Source organism: Engystomops pustulosus, chromosome 1, assembly GCF_040894005.1.
Source record: "Engystomops pustulosus chromosome 1, aEngPut4.maternal, whole genome shotgun sequence".
NCBI classification, from domain to species: Eukaryota; Metazoa; Chordata; class Amphibia; order Anura; family Leptodactylidae; genus Engystomops; species Engystomops pustulosus.
Window position 1 is genome coordinate 78032456 of NC_092411.1, and position 24436 is coordinate 78056891.

The window sequence follows — 24436 nt, forward strand, 5'->3', positions numbered from 1 at the left end:
CAAAGACAATGCAGTTCTGTCAACACCTTCTCACTTTTCCCGCAGTTTAAAACAACCAATGAAGTGTCGCTTTAAAATAGCACTGTTGTTAAGTTGCTTGGGACTGCAGGAAGATTTGGTGGATTTGGTCCTGTTTGGTGGAATTGGGGTGATGGCCTGAGTGCCCACAGAAAGGGCTCCGAGTGCCACCTCTGGCATCAGTGCCGTAGGTTCGCCACCACTGCAATAGAACATTTCTGGAGAATCTATGGTGAAAAAGTTATGACCAAGAAACCCACAACACAGACTGTGGAAGAGGCTAGAAGAAGAGTTGACTGAAACCAGATCAGATCAGTGTGAGTCTGTGAGAGACTAGTGATGTCCTGGGGCTGTAGATGTGCTAAAGTCATTCAAAGCAAAGGCCTGTACACTTCCTGTAACTTTCATAAATTTTTGTTGTAATCTTTCTCTTTGCTATAGTCATTGCTGTTCTGTAATTATTCTTTTTTTTTTTGCATAAATAAGGTTATGTAGATATACTTTGGTCATTTTGTAAAACACTCTTCTAGTGGCATGGTGTACCCCTTAGAAAAAAAATCCATTAAATGTTGATCATTGGAGGTTACATTTTTTTCTCCGAAAGATCAAGTGATCATAGGTTGTTCTCGAACTTTAGGTTGTTCTCGAACTTTAAAAGCGACGTTTCGATTCTAATGCGAATCTTTTTCAAGCTTGAAAAAGATTCGCATTAGAATCGAAACGTCGCTTTTTTATGCCTTGATGATGCACCAATAAAGACTTCTTCATACTTTACTCCTCGGTGCTGTGGCTTCCTCCTTCCAATATGCCACTTTTGAAGTTCTGAACGCCTGGACTTCTGGCTGCGGGCACCAAATCCCTGAAGGGACAAGTGTGGATTGCTGTCCTCTCTCTTTATTTCTAGGAGAGACAGGGCCCACTAGCAGGCTACTGCATTGGGCCCCCCCTTCCCACTATACATATTAGTATACTCACACATGTGCAACATCCCCCACCGGGGCCCAGCCTTTTCTCGGGGCCTGGAGTCAGCCGGGGCCCGCAGTACCTGAGTGGCTGGCGGTTGCGGCCTAAGCACGCTATGGTCACGGTGCTTGGTACGGGGGAACCGGAGGGCTGTCCTACAGTCTGGCAGGTCTCCAGCAGGGTGGTGTTGGCAAGAAATGATGAGGGAGAGGCTGCTATAGCGGATCTCCCTGGGGCAACCCCTTAATGTCCCAAGTGTGAGTCTCTGTGTGATGGACAGGGTGCCTGCGATGAAGGCAGCCGTATTAGCAGGGACCAGACGGAGACAGAAGTTGAAGAAAACAACTTACAGTTCTTTATTTGAACCGGCAGGAACCGCAGCAATGTGCCTTTAACAAGTAGATGGAGTGCTGAGATGCTTTTGGAGGGAGCCTCAGGAGATAGTTCACCAGCCTGGACGTAGAGGGCAGGCTGGGAGGCAGCTGTGTCCTGGTAGGAAGCTTCAGCTTGTCCTGTAGGGCTTCAGGTATCACCTTTAAAGGTAAGATGATACCCCTTTCCTCACTATACTAACTCTAGTCTTCTTGCTCCACTCTTCAGAGGCAGGGGCTAGGCTCTTCCTGCTCTGGTATGGACTAGACTGAGATTACTCACTCACTCACTGAGCTATAAGTCTTCCTGATCTGATCTGACCTCTCTCCTGAGAGACTGCTCTGAGATCTGAGACCTACTAGAATATTCCTGGCCAGGGGGTTTTATTACTTCCCCTTGGTCAGGTGGTGGCTGCTCCTCCAATCACATCTCAGCTTACAAAGGACAGGATGTAACACAAGACATTGGATGATAGAATCTTACATCATGCACAGATTAACTTCTGCCTTGCCAGGCAGGATTCACCACTGCAATATCCCCTATGTCCTATAAGGACCATGTAGTGTGATGTGATTACATGCAGGTGGGACGCATTCGCAAACACTCCCTCGCCATTGCATCGGCGAGGGTGTTGCACATGCGAGTTACAATCACATATAAATACACTCATGTGCACACACAGCATATACACATACATACCGTGCCATATGCAACATACTCACATACAGTGTATACAGACACCATATACACATCACAGATACTGCATATATACATCACAGTATATGTTATATACATATTATGCTGGACATGTGCAGTACAATATAGATATTATGGTGCACTCCCTCCATTTTTTTATTGTGTCAGGTTGGATGACGGGGCCCCCTGACACTGCGGGCCCCATAGCGGCTGCTACCGCTGTAGTTACGCCCCTGATCCAGAGTAATCATTTTCAATTGTCATCCGTGCATGAGAGGAGCTGCACTACATTTACAATGGGCCATCTATAGGAGGAGACACCGGGAGCATGTAGCGCTACCTGTGTACAGGCTGCCGGCACCCACACAGCGCAGGGGCCTCCGCACTGCTGGACAGGCGCGCCCAGGACAGCCTCACTGTTGCTAGGAGACGCCGGGGTCCTGCATGGCCGAACCGGAAGTGTCGCACGCATGTTGCGCTGTGGACTCGGGTGTATCCTACTTAAAGAGGAGGAGGTAGGCAGGACCCAAATTTGGAGTCGGTTCTGTGTGTGTAAGGGAAGTGCAGCGGTGTTTGGTTCTGGCTGGGTGTAGAACTTGTGCGAGCGACATTGAGGAATATAGACACGTCCAGGCCGAGAGCAGAGGCTGGGATAGTGAGCGCAGGGAGGCTGCAGGTTACCCGGGCACTGGCTGCTGAGTGCGCACACAAGTAGTCCCGGGAGCGAGCTGTGTTGTGCTCTGCAGCCTGTAGTAGTGATCGGGTGACAGGGCTGCTGACCAGCTTACTATAGGGAGCAGTGAGTGAGGATATAGCGGCAATTCCTGCCGCAGACACAAGGATTCTATAGGAGCCGCCTGTAGGACAGCGCCCCCCTGTGGAGCGTCCCGGGCAGTGCAGGGAGGTCCATGCTGAGGAGTGTCCAGGTCTGTCAGGGCGGGACAAGTGGAAAGTTGCGGGAGGCATGGCGCTCTCCGAGCTAGTGTCTGGATGGGATGAATCCGTCTTCTTCTCCGTCCTCCTGGCCTGTGTGGTGGTGATGGTGGCCTGGCTCTACCGCCTGGCGGAGCGGAGACTCCGGGGACAATGTGAGTCGCCTGGCTGCCATCCACAGTCCGGCCTGGAGATGCTGCGAGGTGAGGAGACCCAAACCTTGTGCCTGCTCTCTACTAACCTCCGTGTATATGTCTTCTCCTGCCATGCACTAACCTGCCTGCCATGTCAGCCAGCAGCAGGTGTGGGCTTATCTGTCCTGTGAGGAAACCTCAGTGCTGGGCAAATAATTCAAGGACGCTTCACACCTTGCTTCTTTACTTCAGTTATTTTGAGACAACACCAGGTGTCAAAACTCCAGACTCCAGAGTTTAGTAGAAGATTGCTCAAGTGAACAGATACCTCTGTATTTTCTACCATTTAAAGAATAACATTTCAAAGATGTCACCTCTGTTAAAGGAACATGCATTATGAACCAAACTTACCTTGAGAATGCTGTAGCTAAGCTTATGCAGAAACATATCTTGTTCCATCTGAGTTGAGTGGTTTAGCTGAAAAGGCAATTATAACATTCAGGACCTTTGGAAAGCTGGATTACATTCAGCTTGCCGTTCATAAATACACATACACAGCAGCTGGGGGATGGTGCAGCGATTGATTACTTTTTCTTGTCAGGCACAATTCAGTGATTACATCATTCTCTGAAGCCGTGAATAATTAGGGTAAGAGGACAAGCGCCGAGCCAGGCACAGAAGCAACAGAGCTTCAATATAATTTAATTTTATAATAGTTTTTTCAGCAAAACCACTCAGCACAGGCATTAAACAAGATATATTTCTGCATCAGCGTAGCAGCTGCATTTTCAAGGTATGTTTGCTTCATAATGCATAATATCAAATGGTAGGTTTCCCTTTAAGTGATGCCTGAGAAAATGTTTAGGGTAAAGGTACAGTATGAACTAGTATAAGTATTTACTTAAAAAATAATATTTTTCTGCTAAAATTTTTATAAAAACTGTCAGACCAAGCTCCCATTGACTTCTAGTCCTACTGAAAATGAACCATTCTGCTCCATTTTGCTGCAGTTTCTTCTGGACATGGTGATCGCAGGGCTAGTGTTATTGATTATGATCAATGTGAAGTGGTTTAAACACTGGTGTAGGTACATATGCCACAGCTTCGGATTATTGCTGCGAGCTGCACAGCAACACTAGGCGGAAGGTTTTCTCTATTCTGTGCTCTGCTGTGAGTTTACCCTTTAGGCAGTGTACCTTCATAAATAAAGTCTATTCAAAGTATATACCAAGTTGTCTTCTCTACCTGGTAATATTTCTGTATTTGAGAACTTGATGAGAAGTTTGTTGGAGGAGACAAAGGGGTCATTTACTTTTTTGGCTCCTTAGATTTCTTTGTTTTTGGTCACTATAGTGTTAGAGGGTTTGTTTATGTGTGTATCCTATACCCTGTTGCCTAGATTTGATGGGGACTTTGTCTTTGTCTCCGTTTTTGTTTTTTTTTTAGCCTGGTTTGCGCCAACTAAAAGTTATCAAATGCTTGGTGCAGACTTGTTTCTTCAAATTTCAGCCATCCATTTTAATGGCTTTATTGTGCAATATACCGTACGGGGAGTAATCCGTAAAGAAAACAATACATGAGAAAATAAGACATGCTCTATAGTTTGGTTCTATAGGCTCCATAGAAGTCTATGAGAACGTATAAAATATGTGCTGCATACATTTTTGCACTTTGTGCTGCTGTATGCGTACAATATCCAGGGAGACCAGAACCATATTTTATTTGGTACAGTTACGGTGATATACGTGCTAAAGGCTCATTCTCACTAACGTAATAGGGACCATTATGCAAATGGTGCGGCCAGATATTGGTCCCTATTGACGCCTGGTCCCTGTGTTTAGAGCACATGTTTTTTCGGTGCACCTCAACAGTGGACAGAGAAATGTAGTACTATATTTCGCTGTTACGGCCCTGGCCTGTTCTATGGAGACTGGAGGGGTGGGTAGTGCTGATGTGATTGTACACTTATACAAATGAAAAAGTCCTGTGTTTATGGCCAAAGTATAGCTGTATACACAGAACTGAAAAAAAACAAGCAGTCATGTGCATGAGGCTTTACTATTAGCAACCAGCCAAACGCATGGGACACATACAAAAATGTATGAGTTTTCAGTCTTTTTAAAAATCGTCAGTGCAGTGACAGCGCCCTTAACCAAAGGTCCAAAATAATATTGTATAATATACATTCCTACAGCTGTGTCTGAGACGCCTTGGACTTAATTCTGGTGCGGTGAGTCAATGAAGTTAGAGTAGTACACTCCGGCTTCATTGCACAGGTGCTGGGTCCCTGGACTTAGGAATGTATATAAGTTGTGGGGTGTGTGGCTTTTCTCCCCCTTTTTGGCATAGAGGGCAATTTTGGCCGCTAAACCACTGGTGAATAAGGACTTGTGGGTTGTTTACCGTACACAGGGGGTATTCAAGGAAACCCATCACAGTGATATGGGACACTGACAAAACCAGGCGTGCCCCACTGTTTCCTTTGGGCTTTGTCTCTAATATCAAGAGGTATTAAAATACTTTTTAACAATTCCTCTAAAATAATGAGAACTTTTTATACAGACAACTCATTTACACCAGTGAGCCGTATGGGGAGCCATTTATAGAATCTTAACCCTCTGACAGTTCTATTCACAGGTAACAGCCTGGTTTGGGGAGGGTTTGGGTTAGATAATCAACTGAATTATCCCGGAAACCCCTTTAAAATGTTTAGCCCTCCTATATTTGAATTTACAGTAGTTTCCCTCAGACGAAGGAGTTCAGGGAAGCTTATCGTGTGGACTTGCTGGAATGATTGACCCAAACACTACGTAACTGAACTGAACCGGCACGCTGAGTTCAGTTCTGCTGCTCAGCATTTGAACCAGTCATTTTGGCAGTGAACAGACATACTCTTGGGAAGCTGGTGTTAGAGTACATTTATACAGCCGTATGCCCACCCGGCCGCAGACGGGCAGGCATACCCCTGGGTGCTGGAGAGAAGGAGGAGGTGACCCCTCCATAGAGATGGGGAAAGATGGAGCCGGCCGCATATACATCCCAACAGACGGCCATCTTAATATACCCTTAGTGTTGGATACTAGTGAAATTTTAGAAGGTGATTAAAATTTATAAAAAAAATAAAGAATCCAGGAGCACCTAGCTCTAGCAATGTGGTTCTGGCTAAATTTGGGCCTGATTTGCTATTGAGGTCGCCTTGATGTCTTAATGGGCACTTTTAGGAGATGTAAATTTCCAGTCCACTTTTCCAGCCATTCGGTGTAATGTAATCCCCTGTAAAACAAATATTTACTCTGTACTAGTTTGGCAAGCTCTGCTATGGAAAATGTTTTCTTGGCCTCTTCTAGGGCATTATTTTAAGATCCGTGTTCTGGCATAATCCTTGTACTTGCAATGCAGGAATGTTTCACTCTACCTAAGAATGACTCATTGCAAGACTTATCTATTTTTAAATGGGTTGTCATGGCAGGCGCCCTGTCATGAAATGTCCACTGGACAGATTGTGGTGCATGTATCAACAACACTATAATGGAGATGTTGTCAGCAGTTGGTTGATTTATTTTTAGTTTTATACTTAATTAGAACCTTTTTGCCATTTCTAGTTGGCATGGAGGGGGCTGTGCTGGAGTCAGCCGGTGCACAGCAGAAACACCCTGGGTCAGTTCACCTCTCTGCCCGCATGGCCCCCCCCACAGTCAAGGTTATAGCTGACTATATATTGGGAGGTTGGAGCCTCCTGATATATCCAGTGGGATATGCAGGACTTAATCATATGCTGATGCATAAGGTGCCAATGTATGATAAATCCCTCCCCTCATTGTGCAGAATGAGTATTTTTGCGTTTGTTTTTTTTTTTGTTTTGCTTAACTAGTTAAGGACCAGGGTAGTTGGCACCTTTTAAGTTGACTATTTTCTGTTATTGCACTTAAAAGTAGCCCTAAAACAGACTAATAGTGTTTGGCATTTAATGCTGCAAATTTTGATGTCTATGTAAGGGTAATGGTGACTGGTAGGGCAGAAATATTTTTGAGATGTATCTTGAGGTATTGTTATTTTTAAATTGGGTAGATCAGATTAGAAACTGGTTAGAAAAAAAGTGTTACATTTTGTAATCTGGTTTTAAGGAGTCAAAATGAAAATTGCCAAGACAGTCTCCCTGGATTTTCAAGGAATTTCGTATTCATGACTTATGCTTAAATTAAGACTTAAATGTCAGATCATTTTGCAAAGCTGGGAGGTAGGGCTGTGGTGGAGAAATACATGTCAACTTGCATTTAAAGGTGTTCTCCAGTGACATACAAGTTAGCCCCTAACTTGCTGATTGGTGGCAGTCCCAGTGATGGCACCCCCATGGATCACTATAACAGGGGTCCCCTATCGCTGGAGAATCCCTTGAATAAAGTATGCTTAGCGAAGTGTGTATGTGTGTGATGTATATGACACTTTGTCTATGGGAAGATTTATCAGAAGTGTCAGAGCAGATTTGCTCTAGATGCACATGGCAACCAATCTGGTAAAATTACAGCTGATCTGATTGTTTTCCATGGGCAACTGAAATAGTTTTACCTCGGACATTTTTGATAAATCTCCCCCTCTATGACCTGTGGCAGAACAGCAACCAATCACGGCTCAGCTTCCAACGGCCGCAGTAGCAGCAGACAATACACTTATCACCATATATAGGAGCCATTAAGGAAAGCGCGGGGTGAAAATTTCTGCTCAAAACCAAGTCTATGACATTCCCTTAATCACATAGAGTGGCTATGCAAATTTTAGGTGGTTAACGCACTGGTGCATATTCCTTTATCTGATATACACGCATACACATATATACACTCACACACTCAGCTTTATATGTTAGACAGATTAATAAAATGTAAAAAAAACCAAAACATTTTCCTATTCCGTTTGCCGCTTTCCTGTGTGTTTGCTTGTTCTCATCACAGGTGCATAAAGCAAAATGTAAACAGCAGCCAACATATAAATGCATGTCTTCAAAAAAAAAATTTTTATCCCAATTTCTCATTATTAAAGCTGAACAAATTATGGAGAAGATTTTGAGCAACTTAAAGCTGCTAGATCCAGATGAGCTACGTGAACAGATATTAAAAGCTGGATTAACGTGTGGACCTATCACCTCAACAACTAGATTTTTATTTGAGAAAAAGCTAGCTCGCACTCTACTGGAGCAGCAAAGCTGTGATTTGGGGACCTTCAGATCAAATGATGGAATTGCTGCATCTAACCATGAGGAAAATGCTTCTTGTGGTCTGCAAGCCAACTACTCTGAAGACAAGGACTTTGGGTATGATGTAGGTTTAAACCCTCCGTTTGAAGAGAACATATCCAGAAGAGACTATGCAGGGAGTGGGAACTCGGAAGCATCTAATTTTGCATCTAATGCCTATTCTAATGACCCCCCTGTCTTCTATGCAGTCTGCCCTGTGTTTGAGGATATGCCTGGTAAGACCGGTAAGTTGCATGGGACTTCTTAGAATGGGATCTGTGCCGTTCGGCAGCCGTACTTCGTCACGTCAAGTCCTTGTGTTGGGAAGGGGTTAAAATGCACCTTTAAAAAGGAAGACCTTTTTGCAAATATTATTTTTAAATATTTATATTGTGTTAGAGAGTTCTGTGTCTCCATTCATTCATATGGATTTCATCAAAACCTGTGTAGTCTGATGCTTTAGTCTTCTTTTTTTGCCATGCTAGTAAGCTAATGATTCACAAAAGGCAGGCTCCACTTATTGAAAATTAGCGTTTACAGGGTAAAAATAATTTTAAAGTCAGACGAAGAGCACCACACTGCTGTTTTCCCAAGTTTGACTTACTCCATATACAAGTCTGACAATTAGAGACTGGAAACCTAGTTACACGGAGTAGTGTACTTTTCCTTTTCTGTTATACACTTATTAAGAAATGTTATCTTTTATCTGCAGCTCACATTTCCAACTACTGTATATACTCGAGTATAAGCCGAAACCCCAAATTTTACCACCGAAACTGAGAAAAACTACTGACTCGAGTATAAGCCGAGGGTGGGAATACAACCAGCCCCTAGTAGTATACAGCCAGCCCCTAGTAGTATACAGCCGCCTGCCCCCACGGTCCTTAAAAAAAATAAACTTAAATACTCACCATCCGATGACGGCGCGGCTTACCGATGTCAGCGCGTCCCGTCTTCTTTCTTCCGGCGTGGACGCGGCCATGTTTTCTTCTACCAGGCGCATACTATGACGCTGCTGACGTCATAGTATGCGCGTCCACGAAGAAAACATGGCCGCGTCCATGCCGGAAGAAAGGAGAGAAGAGGAGCTGCGGAGAAGAAAGAAGACGGAACACGCTGACATCGGAGGGTGAGTAAGTTTATTTTTTTTAAGTGGGTAATTTTTTTCCGTAATAGACTCGTGTATAAGCCGAGGGGAGGTTTTTCAGCACATTTTTTGTGCTTAAAAACCCGGCTTATACACGAGTATATACGGTAGTTCCTTGCATTCCATTCCATTCTATTGCATGTGTACCTGGTTTCGTAGCTGCCAGAACTCCCCCTTTTAGACTCAACTTGATTTATCTGAGGCAGGATAGGACTCTTCTTTGGTCATTTTCACATAGGGAGATTTCACATAAAATATACAAAGCTTTCATTTGTGTGTGTTTTGTTTTTTTTTTTTGTTTTTTTTTTCAATGAGACATATTTATAGCCTTACTTCTTGTTTCAGAAAAGATCCACATTTACACTGACAAAAGAGAAGTTCTGCAGATTGTTAAAACGCTGAAAGGTTCTCGATTCAAAGCATTCCAGTCAAGAGATGATGCAGAAAAGTTTGCTAGAGGCATATGTGACTACTATCCATCTCCCAGTAAATCGGCAATGTCCCTGTCACCTGTGAAGGTTGCTTCTGGTCTTAAAGGTAAGTGAAAAACTGTTAAAAAAAGAGGAATCAGTATGTATTAAAGTACTGAACATTCAGTTGCGATGAAAAGTATTTCTCTCAATTGTTGTACTCTCCTTATTTTTAGAAGGGTTATCTGCTCCTGATGTTGAAAGTCTAAACAAAGAGAAGGCAAATAGCTTCAAGAGCCCTAGGACACAAGATCTAACGGCAAAATTAAGAAAGGCTGTGGAAAAAGGAGATCTAGCCACATTTTCTGATCTGATATGGAGTAACCCACGTTATCTTATTGGTTCTGGGGACAACCCGACTGTTGTCCAGGTAAATTTATTTTTTTTATTTTTTTTTTTATTTTGTTTATTAACGACAAACAGCAGATCAGAATACAATAATGCAAGTGTTTAAAAAATAAAAAAATAAAAAAGTGGATCTTTGATCATTACATCATGAAATACAGTGCAATCAGATGTCTTGTAAGAATCGGTTAAATTCTACATTCAAGCCCCATCTTATTGTCTGTCTTTTTCATACAATAAACCCAAACAGTAGGCCCATTTATGAAAAAAATTGAAACTCGAAGCGTAGAACTATTAGAGGGTAGGAAGCCTAGTAAAAGCTGAGAAGTTGAGGTAGAGGAAATGGGGTGATAGAGAGGAGTCAGTCTTCTGTTGTTCTATAAATGTACCTGTTGTGGTAGCAGAGCTTTTAGTTTAACTTTGTACCTTCTACTAGTTGGCATAGTTTCCATGAAAATTGCGTTCAAATAAGGGAAACATTTCCCAGTGTCTGGCCTATTTATTCCATTGTATAATGTGTACAGAAGTTTCTTAATACTTGTAAGTATAAAATGCAGATGTGAAACGGTGGTCCCTTGGGGGGGTTGTTGAAGCAGGGCAAAATTAAATATAACCCACTTTTCCATATGCTGTTGTAATGCCATGGCCCCCTTTTTACTACTGTTCTTTCTCCTGAACGCACCATTGGTTTTGAGCAAGTGCTGGGAACGAGCCTGGAAAATTTAAAGGGAACTCACAGGTTCTACTTGTTTCCAAAACTTTGAGACCTGAGAAGTTCGATGAAGTTTGCTACATGAGATCCTTCTCTGGTGCTTCTGCCATGTTAAGTGACCGTTTCACAAGGGCCATATGTCTGGTCCATGCTCACTGGAGACAGGTTCTGCTATGTCATTATGTCATACAACTGCACATGCATGTTCTGTCTATTAACCTATTGTTTTGTTTTTTCCTTTGCAGGAGGGATGTAGATACAATGCCATGCATGTCGCAGCTAAAGAAAACCAACCTGCGATTAGCCAGCTGTTACTGGATGCGCTGGAGAACCCAGAATTTATGAGACTCATGTACCCAGATGACGATGATGCCATGCTTCAGAAAAGAATTAGATATATTGTTGATTTGTATCTTAACACCCCAGATAAGATGGTAATTTATTAAGTATTCCTGCACAATCTGAAATTCATTCAAGACTATCTACCAATAATCATGGATTTCTTTTAGGCATTTGACACACCTCTTCATTTTGCTTGCAAATTTGGCAATGCTGATGTAGTTAATGTGCTCTGCTCACATCCTGACATTATAAAGAACCCGAGGAACAAGTATGAGCAGACTCCAGAGCAGGTAATTGCTATATTTATTTTCTGTGATACAAATTCTAACGTAGTTCTTTCTTTTACACCCTTTTCCTTAACTTCTATAGGTAGATATTTTCTCTAAAGACTAATTTGAACCAAGTTCTTTTTGAGACTTGGAATCCTTTATAAGTGGGGAGGGGGAGAAATACAATTGGTAATCTTGATTTAGACAGTGTGTACAATTTATACCCTTGTGGACATTTGCCATAAGTGTACAGCAGATTTCAGCATTTAAATGGTGCCAGCTTGGGAGGGTAAATGGGTATTCCCATCAGGGCATTTACATTTAATTAAATTCATTTTAAAAAAATGTTCCTGTGTGGAGATAATTTCTCATAAATGTAGTCATGTTGTGCCTTAGAAACGAGATGGCTTCCTCGGATACGACCACGTCACACTCTGGCTGCGGTGGCCAGACTTGCGCTACAGAGTCCTGCCTGAACACATGGATTCAGCAATCATTACCACAGGATGGATGTGTGACATGCAGTAACTCCCAGACACTTCATATACAAAAAGAATTTGTTTCTTTGTGCAATCCCTCCAGCAGAGGTGGGCGTATCCGAGGAAGCTATCTCGTTTCTAAGGGACCATATCACTACATTTATGAGAAATTCTCTTCACACAGGAACATTTTTTTTTTTTTAATAACATCTAATTGAAGAAATGTATATATATTTTTATATATATATATATATGGCAGATTAATGAAACTGAATGTGAGTGCCCAGATGAGAATACCCCTTTAAGTGGCCGCCTTTGCTACCCTGTAACTGCTGTTATACACAGCAGAGAACCAGTTGTAGTGTCTATGATTAAAAGTCCATTCCAGTCAAGGACTCTTAATCCTCTGTTGCCATGGTAACATTTGAGAGGTTGTTTGCTTCGTTTACAGCTACTGTATTCCTTTGGCAGGGCATAAAGGGAGCATTTCATCAGTTATTACACCACTAAACTATCAGCACCCTCTAGTTGGATGTGAAGAATCCTTTTTAGAACCCTTTTATGTTTCAACAGTTTAACTCTTAAGTAATATCCTCCAAAAATTGATTATTCTTTGCTCACTGAATTTGGAGACTGAAGGAGACTGATAACTTCAGGTGTCCATATCTTTGGTTCTAGGTACTATAGAGCCTTATATATGTGGAGTTCTGCAAGCTACAGAACCGAAGATCCAAAAAATGCATGTATGGCTGATGCCGAGCTGTGTGTGTGTGTGTGTGTGTGTAACTGTATGGATGGAGCAGTTTTTTTTGTGTGCTGTGCTTTAGTGCGACCAACAGGGATTTTTTAAATTGGTGTAAAATATATTTTTTCTTTTTTTGTAAGCCTAAATCTGGTGTGCGTCCTATAGTCCGAAAATACAATCAAAATTTTGTTTTGATACCACTAAATTGAAGAAGAAAAAAAAAACCATGAAAGGAATTACATGTTGGCCTTCAGTAAAATGCAAAACAATGCAGATACAGTGAGCACCATAACAGAGAGAACATGTTATGGCTCTTCATATGGCTCTTGGGCTCTTGAAATAGGGCAAGGTTTTATTAATACTAAGAGCCACTACACTCCAAACCAAAAAGAATAAATGGGTTGTGGAAACATAACAAATCGAACGTCATGTGGTGAGAAGGGGTCCAGTGACCTGCAGGCTATGTTGATGCTTTATAAATTGTGTATGTGGGGTGTTTGTTTCACATATATTTTTTTTCTTTCTCAACAGAAATCTTAAATCCTTGTTTTCAATATTTTTTTTTTTTCACACAGGTCATATGTGAGCGAAGCAAAAATAAATCGCCAGCATTAAAAGAGAAGATCAGAGAATATCTTAAAGGTTTGTGTGTATATTTTAACCTTATATTAAGGCTACATTCACACGAACATGTGCCTGCCGGTGAGAGGAGACTGGGTTAAGCGCTGCTCACTCCTGCCCCTCTCCATAGTGATATATGGTGTACGGTGCCATATTCCCGGGGAAATATAGGAAATATCCCATGCACCCATTGCAGTCTAAGGGGATGTTTATACGCCGTATATATACGTCCCCAATAGGGCATTGTGAGTATAGCCTAAGGTGGAGCTACAAGTGAAACACAAGAAAAACTTTGGTCTTCACTTTAGTGTCCAGTCAGGATATCTTGTTCCAGGGCTCTGCTGTGACTTCCGAGAGTAGACAGAGTCCAGCATGATGGTTAAAATGAGCTTTTATTGTATAATCCATTTTCTTGGCAAAATGTCAGTATTGCTACTGTTTAGCCATCCATAAAAATAGGAATAAGAATTTGATCAAAAGGTTGTTCAGTTTCTTTGGTAACCACACAAGAAACGTTTTGTTAGCTTGGAACAAATGCAATGAAAAAAATGTAATAGTTGGTAAAATAGTTTTCTCATATAAAGTAAATGTGTAGGGTTGCTTTAAATGAATTTAAGATTTTAAGTGTAAAAGAAATATATTAGAAACTGCTTGTGATTGATGGATGCCCAGGAATCTGTGCTTAATACATTATTATTCTAAACTTTTTTTTTTTCTTTTTTTCACTAGGCCACTTTTATGTCCCTTTATTGCGTGCCGAGGATAACTCCTCATTTCCAGTTATTGGTGGACCTTGGTCACCTGAACAGCCTGATATTCTTTCTCAACCACGCTACTATGGCAGCCCAAAAGATCCGTTGCTTGCTGTGAGAGCCTTTGCTGGACCCATGAGCCCTTCAAAGGTGAGAGATTTGAGGTCTCAGAAAAGCTTTTAATGCCAAAGTCTGAATGTTGGGGTTGTGGTGATCTCAAACCGGTGAACCTTAAATAGCCATAGCATCTTGATGAATATCCTTTAGAGTATCCATTTTGCCCAAACATTCAAAAAGTCTTGTACCGTATCCATGAGAATTTAAAATAAAATTTATTGAATGATTGAAAGTTGTACTTTGTTAAGAGGTGTTGTTAATGCCATGCACTTTTTTTTTTTTTTTTTTTTTTAACTAAAGGAAGCAGCTCCTAGCACTAAAACAAGCGCAGCAGTGTTACACTGTTGTTACACCTCCAATAATGCTAACTAACACTGCTGCTCTGTACACTACAAACGCTAGACCGCTCTCAAAGCGGTCCGACGTATTCATGATGGGGGCGGTGACTGCCACATGACGCAGTCAACACTGCTCTATGGAGTGGGCAGGGCAATCTGGGGAAGAGGAAGCGCCTTGGACCGCCCCTCATGAATATCCTGGACCGCTTTGAGAGCCGTCCGGTGTTAGTACAGCGCGGCAGTGTTCGCGTTTATCGGAGGTTTCCCATAACGCTAACAGTGTAGCACTGCTGTGTTTGTTTTGGTAACAAGCGCACTTTTTCAGGGTGACAGGTTTAAGGATTATACTGTTTCCCCGATAGTAAGACGTAGTGGGTGTTTTAGTGGGGTAGGCTAATGTAAGACGTACCCCGAAAGTAAGACATGGTTAGAGCTGCCGGGAGCCGGGTGCTGCAGCCTCTTTATGTCACTGCTGTAGCTCCTGGCGGATAGAAGATTATGTGACCGGAGCTCAGCTACTCCGTGCAGGCTCCGGTCACATGAGGAGAGAGGAGACAGCAATGCACACTTTGGACTCTGCAGCATGGAGCCGAGGGAGAAGCTTCCTGCTGTGTGCTGCTGCCGTCTGTGTTACTGGAGCAGCTCCTCCCCCCTCCTGTGTAGCTGCTAAACTCTGCTCCATCAGTCGGAACAGGAGGGGGAGAGGAGCAGGGGAGCACATGTCAGCCTGGACCAGCCTCTACTCAGCCCTGCAGTCAGTGACACTGAAAAGTATGTATGTTATGTGTAGTGTGTATGTAGGTGTGATGTCTGATCTATATGTGAACATTGTGTGCATGTTTATTTACATGTATAATGTATGAATGTAGTGTCAGTATGTTTGCTTGCACAGTTCTATGGTTTGTGTTAAAACACCCATCCCCCCCTCTGCACTGTATAATGCCCCTACTCACACTGTATAACTTCCCACACTGTATAATGCCCCCCTCCCTCACACTGTATAACCACCCATTACACTGTATAATTCTTGGCACTTGTTTTATAAAACTGTTTGGTGAATACCATACTGTTCAGCCTGTTAATAAATGTTAATTTTATGGTTAAAACAAAAATTTACAATTTTTTTCCAATATAAGACATACCCCGAAAGTAAGACATAGTGGGACTTTTGGGGGTAAAAAGAATGTAAGACACTCTTACTTTCGGGGAAACACGGTATTCTTTTCTCTATGCTCACATTGGCTGCATCTTTGTTGCTTTGATTAATGAGCTCATTGTTATGTCAGTATAGCAAAGTGAGCATTAAGTTAATTCTTAAGAGTTTATTTCAGGCTGAGGATTTCAGAAGGATTTGGAAGACTCCACCGCGGGATAGAGCTGGATTCCATAATGTCAGAAAAACGGATCCAGAGAGAGGCGAGGAAAGAGTTGGAAGGTGAGGTTCAGTTTTTCTTCTACATTGTTTATAATTGATTGTTCTTTATATGTTCTATAAACTGACCTTGGCGACTGCTCTCATTCCTTATCCATGTTTTTTTATCCCTGCCAGAGAGCTTGCTCACGAGTTGAGTGTACCATGGGTGGAGTATTGGGAATTTCTTGGCTGTTTCGTTGATCTTTCTTCCCATGAAGGTTTGGTTAAGCTTGAGGAATATCTTGGTAAAAGGGAAGCGAGTGAGCAGATGCAGCTGGAGCACGATTCTGAAATTTGCAACAAGTACAAGACTCCACCCCCAGCAGGTAACCCTTTTGACACAAACCCTTGACCTATTGACACAATTTTCAAGATTCACACCAAGTATAAAATATATAAATAATATATGCATATAAATTTTTCTTTCTAATTTTCCCATGCTAACAGACCTGAATGGATACCTCCCTTTCCATCATTAAATAAACATGCCATTGGGTCCTTTTTTATGTAGGGATAGATGATATACTGAATACAGTATTTATGTATTGGGTAGAAATCAGTTAAGTATGCTAGTCTGAACCTCTAAAATCATTCCAAGTTCTCATGTGGCCCCATCGAAAGTTAATTGCCCACCCCTATTCTACATCAACTAAAATATTACTTGGGTTGGTTTCATGGCCAAGTTTGCTGCATGTACAGCCCAAAACCTGATTAGGGTTGGTTATTTTTACCCTCTATTTCAAGGTTTAGATGTTGTGTTTTTATTTTTGCGGCTATTAAAAAAGAAAGTTTTCTTTTGCAGGAGGAAAAGGCAAGAAAATCTGTAACTCTGTTTCTGTTGGAGCATTTTTGGATGATGACTATGATATGCGCCTGGAAGAAAAAAAAAACCGTCAGAATGCCGCCATGAAAAATAGTCCTTCATTAACATCCACTGAGACCATCACAATCCCACAGTGCATCATGGATACAACACCCCCGCACAGCAGTTGTCTTAGTGATGTGTCAAAACGAGGCTATTGCAGTCCATTAAATAATGAAATGAGCCTTCCTGCAGAACGCAGGCGTCAGCCATGTTTGGAAGAGGCTTTGCTATCTCCTGTATCCAATCTTATGGCAGAATTTGAAAAACTTTCAATGATGGAGGAAAAGGAAGTTCATAATAAGGAGTCTTCACCAAACAGTGAGAGAGCCATGTCACAAAAGCTAAGTGAGATGACTGTTTCTGATCATATACAACCCATCAGCCCTGACACGAGGACAAAATCTTCTGAGTTAATGCAGATTGATAAACCTTTGCCCAGTTCAAGCCAGCTCGACCAACCTTTATCCCCAAGGACCAATGATGAGCCATCCCCATCAAATTTCCATACAGGTTCTACCAGCCAGCAACTGGTCATAAAAACTCCAACAAAGCACCAAAGTAATTGGTTTCTGTTTCTCCTTGGGTATGTATGCAATGTGCTCTTTTCATCTCTGGAATATAAATGAATGCAACATTTCTGGACTAAAATGCTCACTATATTCATGCACAAAATTGCTAAAGCTTCCAAAATAGGGTTCTCATTGGGGGTTTCTACTGTTCTGTATGTCATGGGCTCTGCAAGTGCATCATAACACCTGAACTCTGTTCCAGCAAACTCCAAAAGCAAATGGGCATTGAAAGCAAATGAGCTGTTTATGACTAAACAGTCGGAACAACTAGTGTAACAAACTACAGAGGGCCTTTTCTCTCCCCACCCCCTTCTAAAAATAATACATTTTGGGCCAAACCTATGTCTTTTAACTTTCATACTTGATTGTAATTTTATATTAGAAGAATCAAACAAATGTGGGGCTTTCCACTGTTCTGGTATCTCAGTAACTTTTAAAATGTGTCGAGGCACATGAAAACTATTCCATCAAAATCTGCCCTCCAAAAACTTTAATAGTGCTCCTTGCCCAACTGTCCACCCATACAAGTAACTAACATTCACATGAGGGGTGTTGTCATACGCAAGAGAAATTGCACAACAATATATATTATATATGTGTGTGTGTGCATGTCAGATTTGAAAAATTGGCTTGGTCCTTAAGGGGTTAAAGGGAAACTGCAGATTTTGAACAATAATCTAATTGTCTGTGGTAGAACATTCCACATAAATAATGCAGCTCAGCACATGTCTTGACAGCGGCAGTGAGGTGTTGCATTTAAGGAAACCTGTTGCCACATTTTCACAAATAGTTTATAGGGCTTTATGGAACCCTGTCACTGACACCCTTCTTTTGGCTAAAAATTGCTTCCCTTACATCCCTATAAATAACTTTTTTATCTTATATTACCTGACATCAGAGGGAGGTATTTGAGTTTTTTTTCCCCAAACAAACATATGCGAAATCATACTGCTAAAATAACATATACTTTTTGTACTTTAGCTTATCTAATGATGCACTAAGCAATTCTCAAATTTACTCTAATTGGCTATCTGCAGGCGTTTGACTGCTAGCAGGGGTTCTACCTTGTGCCCCCAGGCTGCTTTTCTGTCTGTAACCATGAGAATCCATACAGGACGGCTGGAGGGTGGGAAGAGCTCGTTGGGAGATGCAGTATGAGAGGGATGCAACGTACTATGTGCAGGAGAATGGCAGTTCCCACTAAGAAAACAGAACCTGGAGTGATGTCATACGTTTGTGACCCATCACATGCTTCAGATGGTCCAATTATACTAACATGCTGTCCTGATTCACATGAATGCCCTCAGTGCTGATGCCGCAACCAGGTAGTGCCACCCAACTTCAGGAATAGCTGAATATGATTTTTTTAAGAAGGATGATGAATATACCTGGTCTGAATCTAAGGCTCGGAAGAAACCAGCTGCTTAATGCTGGTATCATTGGAATAGTTATCCAAGGCTCTCTCCGACATGCTAAAATGTTTTGTGTTTTTTTTTCAGTAACTTTACAGTTACTGAACAGTTTAACCTCTTGACATTTGATGTAATAGTACCGCATGGCGGAAGGTGAGTTTCCCGCATTATTCAATACTATGATGTTACTGCTGACACCAGTCTCTAACACCTGCGATCAGAGATTCATCTGATCGCAGGCTTAAACCCTCTACATGCTGTGGTCATGCATGACCGTGGCATGTAAGGGACTTTTAGCGTCTGTGGCGTTATCCAGGGGAGTGGGTGCCATAATGGCCACTATTATGGCAGCCCTGCTGTACAATGTTCTCCGCAAGCCAGGTCCTATAACACTGAGCATGCACAGTGTTAAGTGAATAAAAGCTTCCCCTGCCCTGATTGCTTGTTCAAGACAACCTGTAAAAAAAAAAAAATTAATTAATTAATGCTCAAGTTTTTTTTTTTTATAAAAATAAGGTGAGTAAACGAATTACAAACATTCCCTATACATATCAAATAATAAAAAAAAAAAGGAAAAAAAACCCTCCTACATATTTGGTATTGTCGCGTTTGTTACAATCTGTTTAATCAGAAACCTTATTGGACCAACTTGGTGAACGCCGTAAACAGAAAACCCAAAAAACTTGCCAAAATGTACATTTTCATAAATCCCTTCAAAATGTTCTACTTTTTTGACACTTTTTGGAACATTTTTGTGTATTTAGAAAATTGAGAACGTTTGCAAATTTACACGAAATATCCTGTGCTTAGTCCTGAGCAGCACTGTGACAGATGCAACACCACAGGACCCAAAAAAGGTCCCATTGGCTATGGTAATACTATGTAACTACTGAACCGTTCGCTACCACGTCATTTAACCACCCCTAGTGCTTTGTTTTGGTTAAACGCTTAACCCTAGCATACATCTGTATGCATACGGCTGCTTCTTTGTTAAAAAAAAAAAAAAGTTAAACTTTTTTATTTATGTAAATTACCAGAGCCCTGCCACCCATCCTGATATCAGCTGCCTCTTAAAGCAGCCAACACATTTTTAAATACCAAAAAAATTTAAATTGCGTACCATCCCTCTGTAACACATTACATGTATCTTTGTTCTATACATTGGGATGGATGTTACAGTGGAACCACAGACCTTGCTTCTGATTGTATAAGCATAGCGGGCAAATCGTTTGCATATGATTGTTTTGTATTCTAATTGTTGTATCGTATATACTGGAGTATAAGCCAAGGTGCCTAATTTTGGCACAAATAACTGGGAATACTTATTCACTCGAGTACAAGTTTAGGGTGGAAAATGCATTGGTCACAGCCTGCCCCAGTTATGAAATGCCCCATGCATCCAGTAACACCCGCTACTGATAAATGCACTGCAGCCCCTCAGCGTATTAAATCCAAATATAAACTTGCATACTCTCCTTCTGGCACTCCATGTGGCTTCTCTTTACATGTAACAGCTTTGGTAGAGACGCATCCATATGCTCTGCCTGCCGGTGCACACTATGACGTCATCAGCGGCAACACCACCGCGTCATAGTGTGTGCCTGCAGTTAGTGTCTCTGCATATAACAGATGGAGTAAAGAGAAGAAAGAGGAGCACCGGGAGAGGAGTATGTAGTGTGTTTTTTTTTTTTTTTTCCCTTACCCAATTATATAAGGTCAGTTAGAGCTCATTTCATAAAAAAACATTTTTTGGTCATTTTATTTTCAGGAAAGAGCCAACCAAGCTGGACAATGATGTACTAAGCGCTGTAGAAAAAGTGGAAATTGATGCACAGAAGTTCCCCAGCATCACCAAATGGAGGAAATCTGTTATGTCCTACTCCAGTGCAGACCGACAAAGGTATTGACCTGCAATATAAAGGGTCTTGTATTCATGTGTTGGTGTATTCTTACACTTTCTGAACTACTTTTCTTGTTCTAGTTGGCCAAGCCCAGCAGTTATGAGTGCAAGAAACCGGTCTCATATGTTTAGTTGCACCTCCCCTGGGGGTAATGGATTCTCCACGCCTGGAAGGAGCAGTCCCCTCCTAGGGAGTCCAGGCAAATACATGAACACGTCAGATTATTGCAGTCCAGGAAGGTACAGTCCAGCATATGCTAGTCACATACAGCTTCTGCGGTTACGTCATTTCTCCGACCACTCTGGCCTTTGAAACTTTTGCATCATGCAAAAAATGACAGAACTGAAGTTTTTCAAACCATGGAACCTTCTGCCATGAGCCTCCACCTGCGCTAAAGGCTGTGATGGATGCAGTACATGCATCTAAGAAACCGACAATCGCATGTATCGCTGTAGAAGAGTCCTGTGTTGGCACTTAAGGTTGTGTATGGTGATGACCCCTTCCACTTTAAAAGCTGGAAGACTTAGATCATGGTGTCTGATCCTTTTGTGAATCTTCCAATGTTCAGTTAAAAAAGAAAAAAAAACTGTTGTAGTCACAGTCAGGAAAATTACCAGTGAATGTCATTGGTACGTGTGTCTTCATTAATAATATAGTTTTATATACCAAATTAGTCACTAGCACTCAGCAATAACTGTCAGTGTCTGATGTGTGCAGGGCTCTCCTTATGTATCCTTACTGGAGACTTTATCCTTCCTTTCTTGCACTAATGCAGTGTATTGAGCCCCACACTTATGCATCACCTTCCTGGTAAGAGCAGGCATTCCCAGTTTCCTTGGTTTTAGTGGCCTTTCTATGTTTAAGTTCTTATTTTCTGTGTTTTAACTATTTTTATGCCATGAAAAATGCTCTACCAGGAAAAAGAGCCTAAAGAGGGCATTTTAAAGTATTGGTCTGATACGGAACATGGAATAACTAGTATTGATTACAGGGTTGGGTGCAATTTGTTTTATAAGTTACAGTTCCCTTTTTTGTGTGTGCTAATATGCAAAGTGTGTTCTGCCATTTATAACAAATGTTAAATCGCACAAGGGAAACTTTATTGTGGCTTTTTTATGGAACCTTAATAATTCCTCAAAGTTTTCGTCATTTGTTGTGTGTGTATTATTCTAATGACAGTGGTAATGAAGAGTCTTTTTGGTAATTAAAGTCTAAGGATCGAAGTATTGTAGAATACACGCGTTGCATTCCAAAATGTAATTTCAGCCAAGATCCGATGACTTGGTATTATGTTATCATGCTACGCGTCGGATTGAAACATGGCACATAAATATCCCTTTAATGTCCCTTTTACTTGCTACATCAAGATTGCATTTCAGCAACTGATTATAAGTAGACCAATCCTGAAGATGTAAAATCAAAGTAGCTGAACTCCTTTAGCTGTGAATTGAAAGTTGTGCATAGTTCTATATAAACATGAGTATTCTGCTGTAATGTTTAGCTGTAAATTCAAGAATTGCAGTTGCCTCTGTCAAAAAAAAAATATTTGCACTATTCATTTCTTTTAGATATGTTACTCTCAAGCACCAGATACATAGTCCATTACTGCTCCATTCTGCTTCCAGAAATCCAGCTTCTTTTTTTTTTTTTTTTTTTTTTTTGGTTAATACTTTATGATTTGGAAATTCCTGCAAAGTGTTGCACATACTGAAGGATGATCATCATTTTTCCCTACCACATGTTTCTATAGGTGATCCCATATACTTTACTATGGAACAGGCGCATCAGGCTTTAAATAATAATTGAAAAGCCTATTCCCTATGCAGCAGTGATGGCTTCTAAAAGGGCTAATAGAAGCGTTCTCTCTCCAACCCCCCATCCACAATTCTTAAGCCAAATGCATTGCCTATTTATGGAATGGCCACAATTGCAATTCTATTTTAAAGAGAACTTGTTGGCAGAAATTATCCTAATAACCCACTACAGCAGAGTAACACTTTTCTGCCAACATCTTTCAGGCTGTGTTCACATATGGTATTTTGATAGCATACAACGTTCAAAGGTTGCAATTGCACTTGGAGTTAATGTTGCATTTTTGTGTTTTATATGTGTATATGAACAAATGCAATGTTCAATCAACATGTGAGTGTCTTTGAATTGAATTTCAAAACAATCAAACCCCACGTGTGAATGTGGCCTTGTGGCCCAACGAGCTGGCATCATCCATCAAATCAACACTAAAGTGATATGTAAATTGGTTGTATGAAGTCATAGGGGTGGTGAGTTTAGTTCTGAATTTGGGCTCTCCCAGCTTTATAATGCCCCTTCATTGTAATTGAGGCCTGCATCTGGGGATATAGGACAAAGGGGGGGTTCTGGGGCTGGAAAAGCTTGACTCCAGCCCTAAACTCTCTGCTTCTGAAGAAATATGTAAATTAGCTGTATAAAGTCAGTTGACTATCACATTGGGGGTAAGAAACATGAGCTGGACAGTGTTTTACCACTAAAATCTAATAGGTTTGCTTTACCAATATGTTGTCTAGCAGCATGTCAGTAGAAATGGACATTGCCATCATTACAGTGCCTGGATCTATAAGTTAGAGGTTTTCCACTTTCAGCAAATAATTGACATTGTTTGTGTAAGTAAAATTATACTATTTTCTAGTATACTTTCTTTATGAATTCCTCACTGTTTTCTAGATCTCTGCTTGCTTAGAATCTTTCTAAAGAAGCACTTATTTCAAGTGGCTGTAATATGTCCATGGTGATGTACAGGCAGGTGCACAAACCATTATCATCACACAGCTCCTATTACTCTGTGATAAAAATGGAGATTGTAGACCTGGGGTGTGGTGTTAACCGCAAGGTATTTGCGTGTTAGATCACCGGGGGAACAAGCACAATAGAGGGGCACTACCCTAGTGTGATATCTTATAGTAAGATGAGGTACATATAAATACTCAATATTGACTCTCGCCTGGCCTCAGATGAGAAGTGGACCTTAAGTGATGTTTGATGATCGCAGCCCGTCCAGCCAGTGAACTCGTTTCGGGTGGACCCAGGGAACCACGACGAGTAGAAGCAATATACGAAATCCCGTGAGATAGGTGATAGGCGGACAGGCGCTCGATCGATGAAAGATTCTGGAGGACCTTGTCTTAAATGAGGAGCTTTATTGTTGCGACGCGTTTCAGCCCCGTACAGGGGCTTTCATCAGGCATGACAAGATATTCAGAATATATACACACATAAACCGCTAAACCGGATGTCGGGATGACATCATGTTCAGGTGACCAGGAGGTCAGAGTTCAAATTCCCGGTTCAAAACAAAAAACAATATGAGATACACAATGTAATACATATTGTGAAGTAAAGATACATCTGATAAAAAATATTGAAATGAATAAGTAATGGAGGTGAATGACCTATAAAAGGAGCGGGGGGTAGTGTTTCCTACGTTTCCCGATGTTAGATGAAAAGTAATAATGCTTAAAATTTATACATTACACAATGAAGGCATGGAGTAAGAGAAGTGATTAAAATGTTTGCTAAAAAGAAATTTGCTTAGGGGAAACCTGATGAGATGAAGATGTGT

General features: G+C 41.3%; 1 protein-coding gene across 2 annotated transcripts; it reads left to right on the plus strand.

Annotated features, from left to right (window-relative positions):
* Positions 1-2411: 2411 nt before the first annotated feature.
* On the plus strand, positions 2412-22077 carry ANKLE2 (ankyrin repeat and LEM domain containing 2). Of its 2 annotated transcripts, none has more exons than XM_072144459.1 (13): positions 2412-2564; positions 8151-8588; positions 9836-10027; positions 10137-10330; positions 11263-11451; positions 11527-11649; positions 13428-13494; positions 14203-14375; positions 16012-16115; positions 16230-16420; positions 16897-17542; positions 20709-20840; positions 20922-22077. In XM_072144459.1, the coding sequence occupies exons 2-13, from the start codon at positions 8162-8164 to the stop codon at positions 21151-21153; spliced, it is 2670 nt and encodes an 889-aa protein (XP_072000560.1). In that variant the 5' UTR covers positions 2412-2564; positions 8151-8161; the 3' UTR covers positions 21154-22077. The 2 variants fall into 2 exon arrangements, with proteins under 2 accessions (XP_072000560.1, XP_072000559.1); XM_072144458.1 differs by lacking the exon at positions 2412-2564 and adding an exon at positions 2571-3185.
* The last annotated feature ends 2359 nt before the right edge of the window (positions 22078-24436 follow it).